Raw genomic sequence first — 24406 nt, forward strand, 5'->3', positions numbered from 1 at the left:
TCATCACATCAATTATAACTGTATAGTCATCATCAATAACTGTGATTGGAGTTTCTAACTCCGCCCTTGGGTGAGATTGTGTGGAACAGTCTATGCAGATTCATTAATTATCAGGAGGTTCTAGAGCTCAGAAACACATGCAATTTCCAGGGGGTCACGGTGAGATCACACGACCCAACTGAAGGAAAGGATTGCAGGAATTTTAAAATAGAAAGGCACAACTAATCTAAATGAATTTTTATTATATGATTTAGAGATGCTGGATTAATACTGAAAACTGCACATCTTCTCATCTATGACCAACTGAGGACCATGTGGCTTCTGCTCACACTCTGCATCCTACACTTGTGGAATTTTATTGAACCTAGTTGCAGACTGATCAGTAGTGATCTCACACCAATCATGTCCATGGATGGGAATATAATGATAGGGGTGGTAAAGCCTGTTTTTGTGGACAAAATATATCTAAAGATCAATTTCAAAGAAAAGCCTGGTCCTACAATCTGTAAAACGTAAGTCTTGTTTCTTATCCGCTGTTCTAGCTAAGGATTGGGGTAATTTTTTTGCTTACGCTGTTTACCATGCAAGATCAGGAATATGATAATGTAATAGTTCAGGCAATAACATCTGAATACCAAAGTTTTAATTAATTATTTATTTTTATTTACACACTTACCTGGGGGGACTTCTAGTATCACTGCTCCGATCTCTCATAGAGATCTACGCAGTATAGATATACTGCATAGATCCATGAGATCAGTGTTCTACTGCTTTCGGCTGCTGTAGCTGAGAGCGATAGAATGCCGAGCCCGGATGAGCAGCATTATGGTGCAGACCCCGGCCCAGTACAGATGCAGGGATCAATCCTCGCAACACGTCATGAGGGGGCAATCCCCCCCACTACCCCACCAATGATGGGGGACACCTAGCATTTAAAGTTGACAGCTGCATCTAAATGCCTAATTAGCGGGTACGGAGATCGGTTCATGCCCGCTAATAGCCACGGTCCCGGGCAGCATATGGACATTAATAATGGTTATATATTCTAAAGAACTCCGTACTTTATAGGCTATAGTGTCCACTGGGTTACACTCAACCTTTCCGTGAGTGACCTTGTGTTCTCTTCTGATGAGTAAGTGATCATAGACCATGAGTTTTTAAAACTTTTTTGGGGGACTCCAGTCCCTTTTCCCTGACCAAATTTACTATGCATGCCTTTTAGTAAAGCTGTCCGGCCCTGGCACAGGCATTAGTCTTTCGGTCTGCACCTGCCTGTGAGTGGCGTAAACCATGTAAAGCCAGGTGCGAGAAGAGGTCGTGCATCAGGCAAGCTGCGGATATGGCTTGGAGCATGCCATGGAAAAGGGGCAAATCTGTGACATACTCTTTTGTCCATGTATTGTGTTACAGCTAATTTATTAGGCACAATAACTTTAGAAAACATAAACTTTTGTCTCTATTGTTCTCAGCCTCATGTTAGACCCCTACCAGGGTGCCCAAGCCGTGCATTTTGCTGTGGAAGAAATTAACAAAACCCCCAATTTTTTGCCAAATGTCACCTTAGGATTTCAGATCTTTGACACTTGCTTAGTTATCCCGAAATCACTGTCGGGAACTCTACAACTGCTGAGTGGTCATGGACAATCTGTTCCCAACTATCAATGTAACCAGGACACCCGCTTGGCTGCAGTGATTGGACATTCTTCATCTACATTCTCCATTTTACTGGCTCATATACTGGGGATATACAGGTATCCACAAGTAAGTGCTTGGACCCAAGTTGTTAAATATTTATGGATAGAAAATATTAAGAATATCACCAACCCCCCCACCCCCACCCCTTCCCAGAGTTGCTATGGCAGTCTAATAACAGGGAGAAGGTGCGAATCTGCACCTTATCCCTGGTGTATGCCGCAGGCTGAACAATGATAACACCCCCCCCCCCCCCACACACACACACACACACACACACACTTTTTAATTGTCAGCGATTTTTATCTGAGGATATGCACCCAGTATGGTTTTTGATTGTGCACTACAAGTGTTTTATTGGGGCTTTTCTAATTGACCAACTAAATGTTAGATTTTACAAAATTTTCTCACAATATTTTAAATGAAGTGTTTATACATTTCCGAAAAAGGTTTGTGTATTAGCCAATTAGTGATCACAATTTATTATTTTAATGTTTTTATAGATAGATATAGCCATAATACCAATCAAATAATGGAAACTCATTCTACAGTGTGTATCTCATATTTCCCCATTTATGATTGGATGCAGTTCAGACTAGATTATAGTGTCATAAATTGTGAAAGTGGTATAGATATCTTTCTTAATACATATTTTAAAATTTTCCAACAGATTAGTTTCTTTTCCACAAGTTCTCTCCTCAGTGAACGTCTCCAGTTCCGATCATTCTTTAGAACAGTTCCCAGTGATGCCTTCCTGTCTCGGGGTCTAGCACAGCTGGTGTTGCACTTCGGATGGACCTGGATTGGTCTAATAGCCCTTGATGATGATTACGGACAAGAAGGTATTCGAATAGTTAAGAGGGATATACTTAATGCTGGAGCCTGTGTGGCTTTCACAGAGACCATAGTCACCAGCCGGCAAGATCGAAATGCCCCACATATTGCTCAGGTGGTGAAAGACTCAACGGCCACAGCTGTGGTCATCTTCTCTAATGATATAGACTTAAGTTATGTCCTTGATGAGATGGTGAGACAGAACGTCACAGGAAAAGTTTGGATTGCCAGTAACGGTTGGGCTACCTCATCTTTCTTGTCAGTAAACAAATATTCAAGACTTCTTCTTGGAACAATTGGTTTTGCCCTCCATAGTGGAAGCGTGCCGGGATTTGGAAATTTCCTCAACAAGATCAATCCATCCATGGTTGTGGGAAACCAATACATAAAAATATTCTGGGAACAAGTTTTCGGCTGTAAATTTCAAGATCAGACATCCCCTGAAACCCCTTCATCAGTAAAAGAATGTACCGGCCAAGAAAGTCTTGAGAGCATCCAGAACAGTTTCAATGATGTCTCTAATCTACGGGTGAACTATAATATCTATCTAGCAGTTCATGCCGTAGCAAAAGCTCTGAATGATTTGGGTAACTGCAAGAAGGGAGATGGACCATTCCCCAATGGAGCATGTGCTAATCTTTTAAACTTTAAGCCTTGGCAGGTTAGTTTAAACTCAGTGGGAAAACTTATCATGTTGTATAGAGTTTTTCAGATATAAAGTTGTAATTTAGACTTCTCCAATCCTATATGCAGGGAAAGAGTGCTCAGTCAATGACTTACTGATGTTGGTCACCGTTGAGGCCAACGATTGAGCAGGCATTTTCTACATCTCAGAGGATTGTCAGATATTTTGTACTGCCTTCCTGCAACGTAATATTTATTCTTCAGTCTTTTAGTGTCCTGCTGAAGCTGCATTAAAATTATGAATATTGTTTACACACAGTTGTTGCACTACATGAAGAAGTTACATCTGAACATGTCTGATGGTGGACAACTGTTTTTTGATGAGAACGGAGATCCCCCTGCTGTGTTTGATATAGTGAACTGGCAGCTGAGTCCTGAAGGAAAACTCCAACAAGTCAAACTGGGCAGCTATGATACCAGTATAACCAGTAGGAACGTCTTTACCATTAACACCAGCCACACACAATGGGGAACTGAAAACCTCGGGGTAAACATAGTTTGAAGCAAATTTTCCACATTGCCATCAAATTATCATGGATAAGACTTCAGTAGTACAGAGCAAGCATCCCCACAAAAAGCCTAATTTTTCACTTTGGATTTTAGTGAATCTAATGGAAAACACATTACATTTTTCAACCATATTGGTTTGACTGTAAAATTTAATGCTCGGGAGTATTTGGCACAGAATAGAAGATGTATTTTCAGATGCAAAAATACCCCCCCCCCCCCAAAAAAAAAAAAAAAAATAGTAGTAACCCAAAAATGTGTAAAAGAAATGTCTGAATGCTTAAAAAAGAGAGAGAACGAAAAATTATATTTTTTTAAAATTGAAAATTGATATTTTTTAGAGATGAGTGAGCCTCGATCATGCTCGAGTCGATTTGAACCCGAACTTTCGGCATTTGATTAGCAGGGGCTGCTGAACTTGGATAAAGCCCTAAGGCTATGTGGAAAACTTGGTTATAGTCATTGGCTGCATCCATGTTTTCTAGACAACCTTAAAGCTTTATCCAAATTCAGCAGCCCCCGCTAATCAAATGCCGAACGTTCGGGTTCAGATCAACTCGAACCCGAACCCAGTTCCCTCGTCTCTAGTATTTTTCTGATGTTTAAGATGAGCCTCAAGAAATGATATCAAAACATAGCCTAAGAGCAAAATGTGATAGAAAAAAAAAACTTTCCATTTAGGGAGTACACAAATACAGTAGATCAAAAGAAGATCTGGACAAGGAGAGTTTTATGATTTGACAATTATATAGTTTCATAATCACATGGTACAGTAAAAAAAATAATAATCAAGCAAGGAAGTGGAGAGGACATTACTGAATGAGGGTCTAGGTCTTAGACAAGAATTTTATGTTATTCTTATTTCAGAATTTTCCCAAAATCCACACATTTTTTTTTTCTCTAAGCCATTACCTGCAAATTATTTGAATGTATTATTCTTTAATATATTTTCTTCCCAGGTACCCCTTTCAGTTTGCAGCCCCAGTTGTCCACCAGGCTTCAGGAAAGCTGCCATAAGAGGAGAACCTTCATGCTGCTTCCAATGCATTCTGTGCCCTTATGGAGAAATATCCAATCAAACAGGTAGAAAACAAAGAAATATTTAACATAACAAATATTTAAATTTTTTGGTCTAATGTCAAAGCAAATGTACCAGTTCCTTTAGTGATTTTTGTTTTTCATTACCTGGTTGGCACTGGAACGAAGATCTCAGTGGCACAGTCCATCTTTCTAAACACCACCTGGCTTCCACAAAAGGCTGCAGTTTTTTTTGTGCACTTCGGACCGCTTCATGCTGTTGAGGCAGGCACGGTGCCCCAGTGTACTGATATCCCCTCTTTTCCATCAGAATCAAGTCTGGTCATGTCACAAAGGGTGGGGATATCGGTACACTGGGAGTACTGGGCCTGCCTCCAGTGCATAGAACAAGACAAAACAGACACTGATTGCGGGAACTGGGTGGTGTTTTGAAAAATGGACCACAACACAAGGATCTCCGCACCAACGCTGACCAGGTAGTGAAAGATACATTCGCTTTAGGTTCTTCCTGGAAAACAACATACTGTAGAACCTCAAGTCCACTGCTTTAACACTATATTTAAAAACATTGTTTTAAGATTCTTTGCAATGTACAAAATGTCCGTGGGATATGTGGCCAAATCCAACCCAAGATCAGTGTGTCCCAAAGACCCAAGAATTCCTTTCACATGAAGATCCACTGGGCGTCACCTTAATAGCTACTGGCATCTCTTCATCATTGGTTCCTGTGGCGATTATTGGACTTTTTATTCACTACAGAACAACTCCTATTGTTCGAGCCAATAACTACTCCTTAAGTTGTCTTCTCCTGGTGTCATTGTCTCTCTGTTTTCTCTGCTCTTTAGTCTTTATTGGTTATCCTCAGTATGAGATGTGTCTTTTAAGACAAGTAACTTTTGGTATTGTATTTGCACTTTGTGTCTCCTGTATCTTGGCTAAAACCATTATGGTAGTCATAGCTTTTAAGGCTACAAGACCTGGTAGTCAACTAAGATATTGGACTAGACCCCGTGTATCATATTTCATAGTCATCTCATGCATCCTCATTCAGATCTTTCTTTGTATTATTTGGCTGACACTCTCTCCTCCCTTTTTGGAAGTTAAATCAGAAAGTAATTCGGGAGTGCTGATTATTCAATGTAATGAAGGGTCACCTTTGGCTTTTTGGTCTATGCTTGGCTACCTTGGTCTTCTGGCCTCCATCAGCTTCATTGTGGCTTTCTTGGCCAGAAGACTTCCAGACAGCTTCAATGAGGCCAAGTTCATCACCTTCAGCATGCTGGCCTTCCTGAGTGTCTGGATGTCCTACATTCCCGCATCGCTCAGTTCCCGAGGAAAATATATGGTGGCCATGGAGATCTTTGCTATCCAAGCATCAACCTGGAGTCTGATTATTTGCATGTTCCTTCCAAAATGTTTCATTGTTATATTCAGACCCGACATGAACTCAAGAGAGAAACTGATGGCAAAGCAAAAAACGTGATCAACAGGGATTTTCTGATTTCTACCTCTGTTTTAAATGTTTCCTATAAAATATACATTTTTAACCATGTAATAAACATTTTGTTATATTTGAACAGGAGAGTATTTACACTTGTTAATTTGTGTCAATCTATAACGTTGTCTTTGATATTGCAAAAATCTATTATTTCTAAAATTTCTAAATTTTTAAACAACATTTTATTCAGATTTTTCAAATTCAGTACAATGCCGACACAATAGATAGGAAATTGGTAAACAGTAGGAAGAGAAATATAAATTGCTGGCGTATGTTTCAGTGTCCAAGAAAAGAAGAAAAGAAAGAGGGTCCCGATGTCTTGCATCAAGTCCATACATAGCTCAACCCTACAAAGACAAATATATTAATAGGGTGCTGAGCTTAATACAGAGGTTGATATTGACCCGCCCGTCACATTGGTCCCAAATTCGATTTGAGAATGTACAGCAGAAAGCAGGCAAGTGCTGTAACTAACTAAAACCAATAACAATCAAATAACTATCATAAACCAGTAACTCCCATGAGATTACTAAAAATTCTAAAGTCCATCCTGTTATGAATGTACCTATTCGGATTTTGGCACGGTTCTCAGTGTGCAGGATATAACCGAGGCTGTGCTTTTGGCTGTGCTTTTTGGCCATGCAGATCTTCCGGCCAGTCAGTTTCCTTACTGTCAGCTGTGGTTGTTCTGAAACCAAGAATCCGCTCCAATCGGATTGTGAACCAGGCTCCTGGTTCTTTATATGTTATTCTTAGGTACTGCAGTAGTTGCTTGCTATTGCAGTAAATACCCTATTCAACATACCCTATTTCTATCCTTCTGATTTATTCTGCTATTGTTGACCTTTTGCTAGACTTTCTGACTTCTCTTATTTGCAGCCTGCCCTGACTTTTGCTTGACTTTGCCTTTTACTTGGTCATTCAGTACCTCTGCTACCTGTCAGTTATTACCTGGATCATTGACCTTCCTGTATTGTGTTTTGTCTGTCTTGTGTTGTTCAGTGTTTCACCTATTCAGGACAGGGATCGTCAGAGTTTGGTAAGTAGGTAGAGATATGGGTCTGGGTTCTAGTTTAGGGCTCATTTCTCCATGTCACTCTACCTGTTAGCTGACAGTTATTAAAAGATCAAACTGAACTTCCTGTCGCCATTGTTTTTCTTATTGAGCAAAGTTTAATAAGGGATTCCAATTTTAGCCAGTGTTTTCTTGAATGCTGAAAAAAAGACAAATTTGGTCAGCTCTCCTAGAACACCATTCACACTAGGCAGGAGCAGGTTGATATGGCTAAAATTGTAAACACAAAAACACAGAAAAATGCAACAGCTCACCGCAATGGCAAGATGTAGACCCACTACAGACATGAAAATAGTTAAAAGCTGCCCTCCCAACTTCTAAAAAAAAAATTTCCCAGAAAAATAATGAGGCTTTTGGTTACCATTTGCAAACTGTGTAAACCACCCCACCACGATAAGGTAACCTCATGCTCGGGGTGGACTCTACACTGTACTATGGCCTCTCCATGGTGTACAATACGCCTATGCTCTGGGCATGCAAGATCCATCTAATACCTGCAAAAATAATTGCACCACCTGGGTGAAGTGCACGACCAAGTAGAGGCAGCCACTCCCCCATCTGGAACACAGAAAAAAAGACAAATTTGGTCAGCTCTCCTAGAACACCATTCACACTAGGCAGGAGCACATTGGTATGGCTGAAATTGTAAACACAAAAACACAGAAAAATGCAACAGCTCACCGCAATGGCAAGATGTAGACCCACTACGGACATTAAAATAGTTAAAAGCAGCCCCCCCCCCCCCCCAACTGCTAAAAAAAAAATCCCCACAAAAATAATGAGGGTTTTGGTTATCATTTGAAAACAGTGTAAACCACCCCACCACGATAAGGTAGCCTCATGCTCGGGGCGGACCCTACACTGTAATATGGCCTCTCCATGGCGTACAATACGCCTATGCTCTGGGCATGCAAGATCCTTCTCATACCTTCAAAAATAATTGCACCACCCACCTGGGTGGGATAGGTGGAGTGCACGACCAAGTAGAGGCAGCCACTCCCCCATCTGGGACACAGAAAAAAAGACAAATTTGGTCAGCTCTACGAGAACACCATTCACACTAGGCAGGAGCACCTTGCTATTGCTGAAATTGTAAACACTAAAAAAATGCAACAGCTCACCGCAATGGCAAGATGCTGGCTGGCTCACACAACCAGGTTCTTAATTGAATGAAAATCCAGAAACAGATCACTACTAGAGGACACATATAAGGGAAGACTGAAGCTGTTTTCACAGCTCTAAATTACACCTGAAGTACGCTCTGAACCACGCCTCTCCAGCAGCCGGGGACAGTATACTTATGCCGGCACGGGCCAATCTCCACACCCAGGTTATTAACTGTCAATACTTACAGTGCCATTCAAATGTTATAACCCATTAACCTTGTGGTCTAGTTGCTGGATTGCCCTCCCACGATGCAATCGCAGAGGGGCTATCTGTCCTTTCCGGACCTCAGCAACCTTATGTAGGTGACTCCAGCATGGCAGTTGTTTACTATGGGCTACAGAAGCCCATAATAACCGAGTGCCAATTACATAGATCAACGCAGTACATAGGAACTGCATTGATCTCTGTGAGCTATTAGTGCAGTGCTCATACAACTTACTGTCATAAAAAATAAAGTTAAAATCACCCCCTTTTCCCATTTTATAAATAAAAATAAATAAAAAAACAAACATTTTTGCTATAGCCCTGTGCGGAATTACCCAAACTGCTAAATTATCATATTCCTGATCTCGCATGGTAAATGGAGTGAGCAGGAAAAAAAATGCAGATTTTTGATCACATCATATCCGGAAAAACAGTAATAAAAAGTGATCATATATGAAAGCTAGCTACCCATAGAAAGTATAGATTGGGGTTCACAAAATGGCACCCCAAATACCCCCATAGACCAAAAACTAAAGTGTTACAAGGAGGGCAATAGAGCAATTTTAAAGGTTTAGTTTAAAAAAAAAAAAAAAAAAAAACAATGCTGTAAAAATAACCTTAAAGTTATCTAAGTAACCTTTTAGTTTGTAATCATACTGACTTGGGAAATATAGATAACATGTCAGTTTTACCACAGGGCGAAAAGCGTAAACATGACACCCCCCAAGTCCTGCCACATACTCCCTAAGTATCATATATAGATGTACATAATCATGTCTTAAAAATGTAAAAAGTGCCTCAGAATAAAATAAACATACAAAAAATAAAATAACTTAATAATTTTACCTTCACTTTATGTATTTCTCTTTAAAATAAAAAACACGTAGCTCTTCGCCAGTGTGTGTAGAAATGAGAATTCCCACCGCAATAGTTAATGATGATAATTGCTCACCAGGGAGAGACTAATGCAAGGAAATTCATAGGACAGGAGAATAATTTTATTGTAACCCTTGAAGAATAGATATATGTGAAGGGTATAAAAATGACTCTGTTACAATGCACTCTGTATAGACATGGTTAATGGTCTATATTAATAGGGATGGGAGGCTTGAGTATAAGAAGGACTATCCAGAGCTCCTATAACTATTGCTATGTCCCAGCACATACTGAACGTTCCATACAATCACTTCTGTTATATAATATTAATTACCCTGTATCTCCATCTTTTATGTATACTATATCATCTATCATGTATACTTATCCCTCAAAATGTTACTGAACCAAACTCAGCTAGGAACCTTATGTTTGGTCCAACAGAACCCTAAGGGTCAATGTGTTAAGGCCAGTTGACGGCAGTACTAGACCTACCTATATCCAACATTTCTTTTGCAGTTTTACAACAACTTAAACAATTTCCTTTATAATACTTAAATGTCTTATTTGCCAATAAAACACAATGGCGGGCATGTTTTCAGCAGCGTGGGTCCTTGTTTTCTCCTGCTTCACTACAGCTCTCTACTCCGAAAAGTTAAATCACCCAAAATGCAGATTAGATTCTACAGATCTCTATGGGAGGACACTAGATGGAGATACGCTGATGGGACTTATCTTCCCGCTTCATCTAGACAAGACCTATCAACAGGTTCATTTTACTGAGAAGCCACCTAAGACCCTCTGCACCATGTAAGTAGTATAATTCTATACATTGCTTGGGCCCAGGAAAACTCAGTCCGATGCTCTATGAGATCTGTATTTATTTTGTTTAAGTAGTATGTGTGAAGGTGAGGGCCACTGTGCCCCTTTGGTGCACTGAATATGTAAGGAGTAGGCTTTTTGGCAAGTAAGCGATCTATTTCCTCTCCCATAAGCCTTTCACGAGAGCATGAGACTAGTGCATTGAGCTTAACTATGTGGCTGGCTCTGTTGGAACTGCCAGTTATCAAGAATTATGGAATCTAAAGTGAGGCTATTACTACAAGACTGTCCCTTTAGTGAATCAATTAACCAAATTCAGTATTGTCTCCAGGCTATGACTCGAAATAGTTAAGATGGTGTCACCAAACTTACACTTCTATCATGAGAAAGTACGATTTTCACCTGGAACCTCTGGCATTGATTCCTTGTGTATCACTTAACACTCATTCCTTTTTCCAATATGCCTTATTCAGCAAATCCACCTATCCCAACCCCCTACTTCTATATTCCTAGAGAAACTTCCATAGTTTCACTTGACTACACAGGTCTACATAGTGTTACCAGTTACAAATTCACTACTTGAATACGGTGGTCTGACTTTACAAATGCCTAACCCTATGCCCTCTAAGTAAAGCTTTGGAGACTGCAGTTCCTAATGTAGTATACACTAGCACTATGCTATCATTTGTAGGGTGGGGACTCCCTTTAAATAAACTCAAAGATTATTGATTGTTATGATTATTATGTTTTTTTTTACTACAATCCAATCTTCATTGTAAAGGTTTCATCTAGAAAATTACCAGATGCTTCAAACCGCAGTATTCGCTTTGGAGGAGATCAACAAGAACCCCAACCTTCTACCTAACATGACATTAGGACTACAAGTGTATGATTCTTGTGATGCACCTCACCTGGACTTACAAGGAACATTAAAAGTGTTGACCGGGCTTGACTCGGCCATCCCTAACTACCGATGTCTTCCAGGGTCTCCACTTACTGCTGTTCTTGGATCCGCTCACTCAACCCATTCAATAGCCATGGCTCACATTCTTGGACTCACAAGGCACACACAGGTAAAATTTCTAAATTGAAAACTATGAAAGAATATGAGATTTTACATCTTTAAACTATTTGTGTGTTACCTAGCTGAGACAAATATTGGATTTACAGAAGGATGTCCTCCCTAAATTATTCATTGAATCAGTCTAAAAGCCATAATGTGAGCATTTAAAGAGGTTTTATGGGCAATAGCAGCTTTTCCCCTATCCACACAGGTGGGGGTGTTCCGACCTCCGTACTCCCGCAGATGTCCAAATCGTCCCCTGGCTTCTGTGTCATGCATAGAGCCACGTGACCCATGGCTCTAGTCATTCCTATGGAGGTGCCAGAGAAAGCAGAGTAAGCCGGAAAAAAGTGCTAACTCAACACTCTCTGGCACCTCCATAGGAACCCAAAACCCAAGGGCTGATCGGTGGGGGTGTATAGAAGTCTTACTCCCTGCGATCTATTACTCTTCCCCTAGTTGAAAAGTTTATTTTGCCCAGACAACCTTTTTAATGGATGGCTCATGATCTTAAAGGAACTCTTAGAGATCTCCGTATTTATTGCCTATCCTCAAGAAACTGGAGCAACTGTAGCAATTAGCTGTTTTGTGGGGACTCTCATTTGTTTACATGGGTCCATACACCTGAAGCAGTACAGTTAAGATACTCTGTTGCTATCTTGACACTATGTATGTCATAGGTATTGGGCTAAACGGTTTTCATGGTCATCAGGCTTTGGTCATTTTTATGGCTAATGATTTAAAAACTAAACTAGTATAGTCTATATTCATTATCAGGGACATACTACTAGGGGGTGGGGAGTTCTGGTAGTGTTCTTACCTTAATCCTGGTGCATTGTGGGGCCCAAAGACCTTAAAACCATATAAAAAGTCACCAATATTAAAAAATAGCAATCGATGAAGGGGAGGCCCTGTTATAGTTTGGGGCACAAGTGCTTCAGGTTTTACTTTGTTGTAGAGATAAAAACACATTGTTATTTTGCATTAACAAGTCCATTGTCAGTACCACAATGCTAGGTTTTTCTGTTTGTCTTTGTTTCTGCTTGCCTACCTTTACTTGGGGGATGCAGAGATCTTGTATGACTGTCCCACTGATCAACAAAGACCTGGAACTAGACAACATTTAGTTTTAGACAGTTTTTAGGCAGTAAATAAAATAAATAAAGGAAAAGAATAATAATAGGGGAAAATAGCAGTCGGTTTTTAATTACACATGTATTTTTGCCTTTTTTTTTTCTTTTCTTAAATTTTCAATTCTTTTCTTAAATTGATTTGCTAGAAAAACTGCCTTTTTTGTGTTTTTTTTTTATGATTGACAGCCATCAAAATAAAAACACATATTTTTTTTAACAGGGGAAAAAAAACTACATTTTTTTTTAAATAAAAACAGGTAATAAAGAATAAGCACATTGATTATTTTTACAGATCAAACAATCAGGATCAGCATTTATTTCTGACCCCTAAAACCAACAGGGGAATCACCACAATTCAAATATTAAGGAACCAATGCAAATAATCTAATAAATCCTCTATTAGATTTTAAAGTTTACTTTTAGTAACTTTACTATAATTTACAGATCACCTCTTTGAGTATATAAAGAGTTGGCTATATACCGTACATTTAAGTTTACTTTTATTAACTGTACTTTAATTTACAGATCAGCCAGTTCTCCACCAGCCCTCTTCTGAGTGATCGGTCAAAATTCCCTTCCTTCTTCAGGATCGTTCCAAGTGATACCTTCCAGTCTCATGGGCTTGCTCGTCTTGTATTGTATTATGGGTGGTCTTGGGTGGGTCTTTTGGCTGCAGACAATGAATATGGTCAATATGGGATTCAGCTAGTCAAACAAGAGCTGATAAAGGGAGGCGCTTGTGTGGAGTACATGGAGAACATTCTAATGAGTCAGCCAGATCGCAATGCCCCACACATTGTGAAAGTCATTAAGAAGTCAACATCCAAAGTTGTGGTGATTTTCTGTAATGACGTTGATCTGATGCCAGTTTTGAACGAATGGTTAAAACAGAATGTCTCGAAGAGGATCTTCATTGCCAGCGATGCATGGTCTACCACCAACATCTTTTCTACTGAGAAATTTTCTGACCTTCTCTATGGCACCATTGGCTTTACCTTTTCTAGTGGAGCACTCCCTGGATTAAAGGAATTTCTCAACACGGTTCATCCTTCTGTATCATTTGGGGGAGAATGGACAAAGATATTTTGGGAGAATATGTTTAACTGTACATATATCAATGACAGAGACATTGCAGCTTTACAACCTCAGCCTGACCTGACAGTAAAACAATGCACAGGAACAGAAAGCCTACAAAACATCCAGAACAGCTACAATGATGTATCCAGCTTAAGGTCTTCATATAATGTCTACACTGCCGTACATGTGGTGGCAAACGCTTTGGAGGATCTTAGAAGGTGTCATCTTGGGAATGGTCCATTCTCAATGTCAGGTTGTGCTGAAAAACTGGATTTTAGGCCATGGCAGGTATTATTGTTATTCCAATATCTAGCATTTACCTGTAGCCAGTCATTAAACATGAGTATCATAAACACTTCACACTTATGGTACCTTTACTTTTCAGGAAATGGGAATGCATTCTTGGTTGTAAGCTGACCCTATCAAACCAAGAGGGTGGTGATACATGTCTATAGCTCTAGCTCTGTTTTTAATGTCTTAGGGTGTGTTTACACAGACAGATTACACAGACAGGAACAGACCTTATATAGAGAACAGGTCATTAAGGAAGGATTGAGATTTTTCATCTTTTTAAATCCATTCCTGACTTTGTTTTCACCAATCACAACCAAAAAACTGTACATGTGAACTCACCATACGGAAGTCACACACTCAGCTTTTCCCCAAACTCCAAAAGAGGGACAATCTTGCTCTTCTTGCTCTGCCAAGTGGCTTTTCCAAGGTATAGGGCAAACCTAATTATGTCTTCTATTGTACAATTGTATTATGTGTAGGAACACGTAAGAATTTTTTTGTTATAACTAAGAAAGTACCCGGGGGGGGGGGGGGGGGGGGGCATAAGAGGATAAGTGCATTTGTTAGAGGATGATGGCCATTTTTGCTTTTTGGTTTCTGCAAAAGTTGGTGTGGGAAGACGTAGCTCATGCTGGCAACTATACCTGATGCCCGGTGGGGGGCAGATTGATGTACCACTTTGTAATAGTCAATAAACAGTAATGGGTTGTCTTCAATTCTCTTTTACCTTGCAGCTCTTATACTATATGAAAAAGGTAAAATTCAGACTCAACAATGGAAGAGAACTTTATTTTGATAAGAATGGAGACCCACCGGCAGTCTATGACATTGTGAACTGGCAGGTGTCTGAGCAAGGTACCCTACGCCAGGTAAAGGTTGGGAGCTATGACACCGTGTCTTCTTCCGGGGAAATGTTTACTATTAACACAAGCTCCATTCTGTGGACTGTAGAATATCACCAGGTATGATGGTAATAAAAAAATTATTAAAAAAATTAAATTTTTTTACAGTGCTAGTTTTGGTAGGAAATAAGGTAATCACTAGCTCTACCCCTCAGGTACAAGTGAGAAAAACCTCAACTTCAAACATTATATATCTTCTAAAACCACTTGGCTATTGTAACGCCCGGAGTAGTGGATCCACTGGACCGGCACCAGCGATGGCACAAACCTCACCAGGGAGCGGAGTCTAAGGGGCCGCTGGTTTTCACCAGAGCCCGCCGCAAGGCGGGATGGACTTGCTGCGGCAGACGACCCCCAGGTCGCTACCCCTGGCTTGGTTGCTGGTGTCGGCAGGCGAGGCGTGGCAGGAGATGGCACAGGCAATAGTCTGCAGATGAGAGAGCACGTGACAGGCTGGACACGGGAACAGGTGGAGTGACAGGGGAACAGGAACCAGGAACAGGGACTAGGGACCAGGTAACGGACAGGACTCAGGAACAGGGACTTGGGACCAGGTAACGGACAGGACACAGGAACAACAGGGAGCTGGGCCAAACGCTATGGGAAGCATGTAGAGGCTCCAACACAGGGTACAGGGCATGCTGGGATTTATAGGGGAGTGATTAGGTGCAACTACCAATTAAGAGCGCACTGCCCCTTTAAATCTGAGACAGCCGGCGCGCGCGCGCCCTAGGAGGCGGGGACGCGCGCGCCGGCCGGCACAGCGGGAGACAGGAGCGTGGAGAGGTGAGGCGCCCCCCGGGGCCGAGGTGATAGCAGCGCCGGGTCCCCGACTATGGACACCGGCTGCTGCATGGGGCAGGAAGCGGTCGCGGCGGCGGCCCGGAACGCGGGACGCCGCCGCGGCTGTGACAGTACCCCCCCCCCCTTTGGCCTCCCCCTCTTTCTTGCCTGCAGATGGCACAGGAAGCCACAAAGTCTTTGACATCTTGAAACAAACTGGACCACCAGTAGTGGCGAGAGATCCGTTGGCCGGTCTTACGGACTCCAGGGTGCCCGGCCTCCAACGAGGAATGACCCCACTTCAAAATACCTCTTCGAAGCGCAGGGTGAACATGAGTCTTTCCGGGGGGTACTCTCCGAAGCGAGGAGGTGACGACTGGTGCTAGGCGATCAGGCGGTAAAACATGGCAAGGGACTGTGGGTCTGTGGACGAGGACCTTCTGTAAGTTCTCCCGGTGGTGAGGGGACCCGACCTTAGCCTTGGGTACGGAGAGAGGGTACACCTCGGCAGAGAAGGCATCCGCCGAGTCTTGGTCTTCTGCCGATAGGTCGGATAGAGGCTTGGCTGGGACAGGAAACGACATAGTACACTTGGTCTGAGGTGACCTGAGACACTGGTTGGAACAGTCCTGACCCCAACTGAGAATCTCCCCGGTTCTCCAGTCCAGTTGAGGGGCATGTTCTTGCAGCCACGGGAGTCCCAGGAGGACCGCGGGGGAAGAATGGGGCAGGACGTAGAAGGATATCCTTTCTTGATGTAAAGGACCCACCTGGAGGACTAAAGGTGCGGTCTGGTAGTACACACGGTCGGTAAGAATTTCGCCTGTGACCGAGGAGATAGTCAGGGGCCTGGCTAGTCGGGTCACGGGTAGCCGCCATCTTTGGACCAATGTTGCCGCAATAAAACTGCCTGCTGACCCAGAATCGAGGAAGGCAGTAGTCTGATGATTTCGTCCTGAGAGAGTCCGGATGGAAACTGGCATAGACAGACTTGGAATGGTGGCATTCACACCTAGGGACACCTGTCCCACCGGACCTAGGTGCGAGCATTTTCCGGATGTTTGGGGACGTAGGGGACATCCCAGCCGGAAGTGATCGGAACCCCCGCGATAGAGACAGAGATTCTGCTCCAGGCGCCGGATTCTTTCATCAGGCGTCAGGTGAGCCCGTTCCACCTGCATAGGAATCTCAGGAGAGGGTTGAGACATCGAAAGGTCAGGATTCTGGAAAACCGGCGCCAGCTGGGGATGGCGACGGGAACGGGTTAGTAAATGTTCATGCCGAGCCTCCTCCTCCCTCTCCGAAAAACGAGTATCAACTCGGGTGGCCAGTAGAATGAGTTCGTTCAGGGAGGTAGGCAGGTCTCGGGCAGCGAGCACGTCTCTCACACGACTAGACAGGCCCTTCTTGAAGGTGGCCAATAGGGCGGCCTCGTTCCAGTCCAATTCGGCTGCCAGGGTGCGGAACTGGATGGCGTAATCACCAACAGAGGAGCTGCCTTGAGAGAGGTTGAGGAGAGCAGTCTCGGCTGAAGAAGCACGGGCAGGTTCCTCAAAGACGGAGCGAAACTCGAATAGGAAGGCCCGGAGATTGGCAGCAACTGGATCATCACGGTCCCACAGTGGCGTGGCCCAGGCCAGGGCTCTACCCTCTAATAGGCTGATGATGAAAGCCACTTTAGAGCGCTCGGTGGAAAACTGACTACTCAAAAGTTCAATGTGCATGGTGCACTGAGTCAAGAATCCTCTGCACAACTTAGAGTCCCCAGAGTACTTGCTTGGGAGGGCCAGTCGGAGTGAAGAAGAAGCGTCAGGAGGTGGTGTGCGCTGGGCAGTAGTCTGCTGCTGTAAGGCGGCAGTGAGTTGCTGGATCTGCTGTGACTGTTTCTGGATTTGTTGCGCCTGCTGAGTGACCACTCTGGCGACGTCACGGAGATCGGGCACCTCGCCGGGATCCATGGTTGGAGCCTACTGTAACGCCCGGAGTAGTGGATCCACTGGACCGGCACCAGCGATGGCACAAACCTCACCAGGGAGCGGAGTCTAAGGGGCCGCTGGTTTTCACCAGAGCCCGCCGCAAGGCGGGATGGACTTGCTGCGGCAGACGACCCCCAGGTCGCTACCCCTGGCTTGGTTGCTGGTGTCGGCAGGCGAGGCGTGGCAGGAGATGGCACAGGCAATAGTCTGCAGATGAGAGAGCACGTGACAGGCTGGACACGGGAACAGGTGGAGTGACAGGGGAACAGGAACCAGGAACAGGGACTAGGGACCAGGTAACGGACAGGACTCAGGAACAGGGACTTGGGACCAGGTAACGGACAGGACACAGGAACAACAGGGAGCTGGGCCAAACGCTATGGGAAGCATGTAGAGGCTCCAACACAGGGTACAGGGCATGCTGGGATTTATAGGGGAGTGATTAGGTGCAACTACCAATTAAGAGCGCACTGCCCCTTTAAATCTGAGACAGCCGGCGCGCGCGCGCCCTAGGAGGCGGGGACGCGCGCGCCGGCCGGCACAGCGGGAGACAGGAGCGTGGAGAGGTGAGGCGCCCCCCGGGGCCGAGGTGATAGCAGCGCCGGGTCCCCGACTATGGACACCGGCTGCTGCATGGGGCAGGAAGCGGTCGCGGCGGCGGCCCGGAACGCGGGACGCCGCCGCGGCTGTGACAGCTATTTTATAAAATTATTTATATCCTACGAATAAAAAGTTCTTCTTTGAATTTCATTGCATTTTATTGAAGCTCTCGTAGCCATGGGTCTTGCGTTGTATGAAAATGAACTCATTACATTTACCAGAGCTTAAGACCTCTAATTTCCAGTCACATGTGTGACCAATAGAGGGTGAACTTCAAGTATTTTTGGTTTCCTCTGAACCCTAACTCTGAGCATTTCATTACTGGAGGCTAAAGAAGTTCGATACATCCCTAAGGATTACTTGAAATCTTGGATACAACCATAGGCTGTACAGCTGTAGGGCTGCGTCCAACTTCTTCAGCCACTGATATTCAAATGCCAAGAGTTCGGGTTTGTATGCCAAACCAGAGAGTATAGTGGGCACCGCCCTATAACCTGAGCGCTAAACCAATGTATATAAGAAACACAAAAGGACCATGAAGAAAAAGCATATGCACAAAAAGGTAGCACATCAAGAAATTATTTTTTTTTTTTAAATAGCCTTACAATACACAAAATATATACAAAACAGGAGCGGTAAACCTACGTATAGGGTATTCCACTGCTAAAAACCCATCCAAAAAGCTCCGCAATTCAGCAGTTTATGTGCTGACCCACACTTTTAGGACTCCACCATGTCCATCGTTATATACAACTTATCTATCTAAGAGTGTGGGATATGACGTGGTCATATGCTTGCACACTGTTATCAATATAGTTTCATCTGTGTTGATCAGTTTTATCAGAATGTATGCAGTAGGTCTGGTGTAAAGCCTGGTAATGGGTGCTGATGTCCAGGCCACAGCTAGACAGTCCGGGTCTTAGACCTCTGAGACAGAGTAATCAGGACTCAGGTGTGATGGCCGTATAACAGTCTGCTAGGTGCTCAGATCTCTCTCTCCCTGGGGAAAAGAGCTAAGGCCAAGTGTCTGTGAGAGCCCTGCACTAACACTGCATCAGGTTGTATGGACTGTGCTATTCTGTTTTGTTGGTGCCAGGTACTAGGCCTGCACTGAGTTAGCCAGGAGCATTTATGTTTAGTTAGAGCCGGATAGGCATAGGCTTTTATTTTGCTGTTTTATTTTGTTTTGCTACAACCTGAGAAATAAAACTGACTGCGGTCAGTTATACCAAACCTTTGTGTGGACTGACTCCTGCCTGTGTCCCTGCCAGAGTGCCTGTCTACCCCAGGAGACCCGTTCCTGCTACCTAATCCCTTACTATATATATATATATATATATATATATATATATATATATATATATATATATATATATATATATATATAATTTTTTTTTTTTCCAGATACTCTATTGACATTTAAATGTAAAAAAAATACTTCTTTGGATAACTCTAAGTAGCTTCTCTCTGGAGCCACATCTATCTAAAGCTATAATCCAACAGTATAGGCCACTGAATACTGTTAGGAGTCCAGTCCAAAACATCGATTTGTACATCAGTGATATGTCAACCTCTCTGACATCACCAATATGGCCAGTGATTGGTTACAGCTAGAGATGAGCGAACCGGGTTCGAGTCGATCCGAACCCGATTGTTCGGCATGTGATTAGCGGGGACTGCTGAACTTGGATAAAGCTCTAAGGTTGTCTGGAAAACATGGATACAGCCAATGACTATATCCATGTTTTCCACATAGCCTTAGGGCTTTATCCAAGTTCAGCAGCCACCGCTAATCACATGCCGAAAGTTCAGGTTCGGATGGACTCGAGCGTGCTCCAGGTTCGCTCATCTCTAGTTACAGCAGTTACATGGGCAGATGGCAAAGTTATTGCTAAATAAAAACAGACTAATGGAAAAGAGGAAAAAGTTGGCAAGATAATAGTGAACATTGACTGTATGGTGCATATAAAAATAAAAGGAAATAACTGAGATATATTAGTCTTTCCTGTCTTCTAGGTCTCAAAATGTACCGACAGTTGCCCCCCTGGTTTCAGGAAAGCCACTAGTAGTGGACAACCCATCTGCTGCTATGAATGTGTCCCCTGTGCTCCTGGAGAGATCTCCAATCAGACGGGTGAATTGTGCTGAGCCAAGATATTTAGTAAATGCTTCTGTTTTATCGAAGATGTTTTGCTGGTTTATAATATTGATGGCCTATTCACAGGATAGTCCTTCAATGTGTGATCGTAAGAGTGTTGGTTCAAACCCAATGATCAGCATGTGGAGAGAGCAGCTCAACTTATGCACATTAAATGGAAAGGAAGACCTGTACCATCTGCGGTGTAATGGGGGCGCAGATTACTGCAGCTCAGGCGATCAGACATTGATCGTTCATCCTGTGGATAGGCGGTTATTGTAAAGGACTCAGAAAACCCCTTTAGGCTTTGGACTAACATTAAAGAGGTATTCCAGGAAACATTCACTTTAACCCTATCCACAGGATAGGGGAAAAGTAGGAGGTGGCACGGGGGGGACCTCTGTACCCCCACCGATCCCCATAACAGCCCTGCTGTCTCTGTTATGAATAGAGCCGCGAATACAGCTTGTGACCCATGGCTCTATTAATTCCTATGGAGCTGACAGAAGGAGTGGAGTACATTGCTCTTTGGGCATACTCAGCTCTTTCTGTAGCTTCATAGGAATGAATAGAGATGCGGGTCACGCACCGTACCGACAGCTCTATTCATAACAGAGCCATCAGGGCCGACACAAATATCGGCAGGGTGTAGAGGTCAGAGCCACAACAAACTCCTACTTTTGCCCTGTCCTGTAAGGCGAATTAATCCGTACAGGCAAATGTACAAACAAACTGTACCGTATGCACCTTCACTCACTATGTTTACCAGGCTGGATACTTGATGGTACAGTACAGGGAGCGCCAATACACATAGTACTGTGGGCATTACCACTCTTCCTGTTACTGTATTGTATGTACTTTCTGTGGCTACTAGGATCATTTTATTCAAATGACCAAATATGTTTGACTTATTAGTCTGATTTAGTTGTTTATCTACAAACTCTTATGCTCTTATGCTGCTCCCCTTCGCAATGTGCATTCACTTTAGGGTTTAGGGACATGACAAAGCGGGGAAAATTAGCAAATCAGTGGATGAAATAGAACACCTCTATAATATAAATGATTGGCTGGGCATGCTATATCGCGTGCCCAAACTCATAAGATGCAGCACAATGGACTGGAGCTGTATGAGAGGCAGCAAGGGAGCCAGGGAGGTAAGTACATGTTGTTATTTTAACTCACCCGCTCCCCAGGCATAAGGCTTAGAAATGTCCTGGGCAGATAACCCCTTTAAAATAAGGACACGTTAGACGTTACTTCCATTGTTGTTATGTACAATGTAATAGAAACTACAGGGAAGATCTGTCAAAACTGGTGCAAGGAAAAAGAGGAGTTGTTGCTCCTGGAAACAAAATTAATCACTGCTTCAAAATAAAATCTGAAACATTAAAGAAGTATTCTAGAAAAAATTCATTGTGGATAGGGGAAAAGTAGGAGGTCACGAGGGGTCTGACCTCTGTACCCCCCACCGATCTCCGTATTGGGCCCGCCTTCCGTATTAAGAATAAAGAATCGGGTACAACACTATTCATTCCTAAGGAGCCAACTGATAGATCCAAATAGAGCGCTCTTCTCTCGACTCTTTCAGACGCTACATAGGAATTAATAGAGCTGCTAGTCACTGCGCTTCTAATCATAACAGAGCCACAGGGGGGCACGATATGGAGATTGTTAGAGGGTACAGAGGTTGGACTCCACCCCCTCCCCCACACACACACACGTGACCTCCTACTTTTCCCCTATCATGTGGATAGAGGAAAAGTGAATTTTTCCTGGAACACCCCTTTAGGCTTGAATGTGGGTGCTTGAACTGGGTGCCAGGGGCAACATTTTTTCCTTGTAGTGGTTTTCATATATATCAACCTATGTGTTCTCTTTTTCTCTTTATTGTGTGCCCCCCCCCCCCCAAAAAAAAAACAAAAAAAAAACCTTTAGTTAATAATGGTTTTTACACTTTTTTTTTGTAGATTCTGTTACTTGTTTGACGTGTCCTTGGGAAGAGTGGCCAAATTCAGAAAAATCCCAATGTCTGCCAAAAACCATAGAATATCTTTCGCATGGAGACACATTGGGCGCAACACTTACTGCTATCAGTCTCTGGTCCTTCTTAGCCCCCATTACCATCCTTAAGCTGTTTATGGAACACAAAACAACCCCCCTAGTCAAAGCCAATAATTACTATATCAGCTGTCTTCTCTTGCTGTCTCTATCCCTGTGCTTCCTTTGTCCTCTGATGTTTATCGGTTATCCAAAACCTGAGACATGTCTCCTCCGACAAGTGACATTTGGGATGACTTTTGCTCTTTGTATTTCTTGTGTTTTAGTCAAAACCATGATTGTAATTTTTGCTTTTATGGCCACTAAGCCAGATTTGTGGAAATGGAACAATCCCAAGGTATCATATGCGGTAATTTTCTGTTGTTCCTTTTTGCAATTTTTGTTGTGTCTATGTTGGCTGTCTCTTACTCCTCCATTCCTTCAGTATAACACATTATCTAAGCCTGGGATCATTATTGTGGAGTGTAATGAAGGGTCACCTTTCGCCTTCTGGACCATGTTGGGTTATCTGTTTCTTCTGGCCACCATTAGTTTCATTGTTGCCTTCCTGGCTCGAGGACTTCCAAACAACTTTAATGAAGCCCAGTATATTACATTCAGCATGCTGGCCTTCCTCAGTGTCTGGATATCTTATATCCCAGCATCCCTCAGTGCTCAGGGCAGGTACACAGTGGCTATGGAGATCTTCGCCATCTTGGCCTCCAGTTGGGCTTTGATCATCTGTATGTTCCTCCCTAAATGTTTTGTCATATTGTTTAGGCCCAAAATAAATTCTAGAGAATATTTTGTAAGAAATTCTATTATAAAAAAATAACTTTGAATTTGTAAGAAATATTGGTAATAAACTTTTGAAATTCTACAGTCGATAAATTTATTTTGACTCCTTTCAATGAAAGCCGAATCGACTTTTATGTGACCTAGTCAATCAATCCAGCTACAACACATAAATAATACTTGACCAACTTTTGATTATGAACTTCAAATGATTCAGGAGATAAAAACTTTACATATATTTTAGGGTATTTTCGGTTTACATTTGTTTTGTGTGATGGACCCCAATCATCCTAAGAAATATCATATGTGCAACAGTAGGTAATAAGAATCAAACAATAGATCCCTACTGTTTATTAGACTGCATGTAAGTGAACACATGCATGTGCTCCATACTGAGCTTAAATAGTTTATCCAGGATAAAACAAACCCACAGGATAGGCTATCAATAGTTGATCTACTTCTGGCTTCAATCTCACTAGTGCTTATACCAAAGAGTTCATCAGTAGAGCCGGGTGTAGTCCTGTGGATAGGCTTACAATCATGTTATCGAGGACAACCCCTTTATATACTGTTCTTGCATGGGGGGGCCTTCTGCTAGGTCTACCACTTACATGTGGTACTCTATGTTTGGCCAGTTTAATAGTCATAAAGGCTAATTAGGGGGCACCTATTAGCCTAATTATATTAGGGGGGCACAAAGGGTGGCCTAACTTCTATGTAGGAGCATTAATGGGACCTAACTACAATAAGTAGACACATAAGGGGTTAAAGGGGTACTATGGTGAATTTATTTTTATTTTGTTTATTTATTTTTAAGGTGAACTGGTTTCAAAAAGTTATATAGAGTTGTAATTTACAAGTCTACCAGTACTGATCAGCTGCTGTATGTGCTGCAGGAAATGGTGTATTTTCTCCAGTCTGACACAGTGCTCTCTGCTGCCACCTCTGTCCATGTCAGGAACTGTTCAGAGCAGCAGCAAATCCCCATAGAAAACCTCTCCTGCTCTGGACAGTTCCTGATATTGAAAGAGGAGGCAGCAGAGAGCACTGTGTAAGACTGGAAAGAATACACCACTTCCAGCAGGACACTCAGCAGCTGATAAGTACTGGAAGACTGGAGATTTTTAAATAGAAGTAATTTACAAATCTATTTAACTTTCTGACAACAGTTGACTCAAGCATGGTGGCACAAACAGGGGCCTAATTACTATGAAG

The 24406-nt window shown here is 42.8% G+C and overlaps 2 protein-coding genes across 2 annotated transcripts; both read left to right on the forward strand.

The window, feature by feature from the left end:
- Positions 1-402: 402 nt before the first annotated feature.
- LOC138784757 (extracellular calcium-sensing receptor-like) lies at positions 403-6238 on the forward strand. Its single transcript, XM_069960440.1, has 6 exons — positions 403-512; positions 1470-1761; positions 2363-3187; positions 3470-3697; positions 4677-4800; positions 5334-6238. Exons 1-6 carry the CDS (start codon positions 403-405, stop codon positions 6236-6238), a joined length of 2484 nt encoding a protein of 827 aa, XP_069816541.1.
- A 4058-nt stretch (positions 6239-10296) lies between these two features.
- LOC138784767 (extracellular calcium-sensing receptor-like) lies at positions 10297-23231 on the forward strand. The gene is made up of 6 exons (XM_069960453.1): positions 10297-10382; positions 11176-11467; positions 13116-13955; positions 14696-14923; positions 20239-20356; positions 22327-23231. Exons 1-6 carry the CDS (start codon positions 10297-10299, stop codon positions 23229-23231), a joined length of 2469 nt encoding a protein of 822 aa, XP_069816554.1.
- The last annotated feature ends 1175 nt before the right edge of the window (positions 23232-24406 follow it).

This window comes from Dendropsophus ebraccatus, chromosome 1 (assembly GCF_027789765.1).
Source record: "Dendropsophus ebraccatus isolate aDenEbr1 chromosome 1, aDenEbr1.pat, whole genome shotgun sequence".
NCBI classification, from domain to species: domain Eukaryota; kingdom Metazoa; phylum Chordata; class Amphibia; order Anura; family Hylidae; genus Dendropsophus; species Dendropsophus ebraccatus.

Bases quoted from the DNA above. Each gene is read 5' to 3' on its own strand.
- LOC138784757 (XM_069960440.1), top strand. From the start codon at position 403: ATGTCCATGGATGGGAATATAATGATAGGGGTGGTAAAGCCTGTTTTT. The intron at 3,188-3,469 runs GTTAGTTTAAAC...GTTTACACACAG, and splicing joins TAAACTTTAAGCCTTGGCAG to TTGTTGCACTACATGAAGAA. The intron at 4,801-5,333 runs GTAGAAAACAAA...CATTGTTTTAAG, and splicing joins AGAAATATCCAATCAAACAG to ATTCTTTGCAATGTACAAAA.
- LOC138784767 (XM_069960453.1), top strand. From the start codon at position 10,297: ATGGGACTTATCTTCCCGCTTCATCTAGACAAGACCTATCAACAGGTT. The intron at 10,383-11,175 runs GTAAGTAGTATA...TTCATTGTAAAG, and splicing joins CCTAAGACCCTCTGCACCAT to GTTTCATCTAGAAAATTACC. The intron at 13,956-14,695 runs GTATTATTGTTA...TTTACCTTGCAG, and splicing joins TGGATTTTAGGCCATGGCAG to CTCTTATACTATATGAAAAA.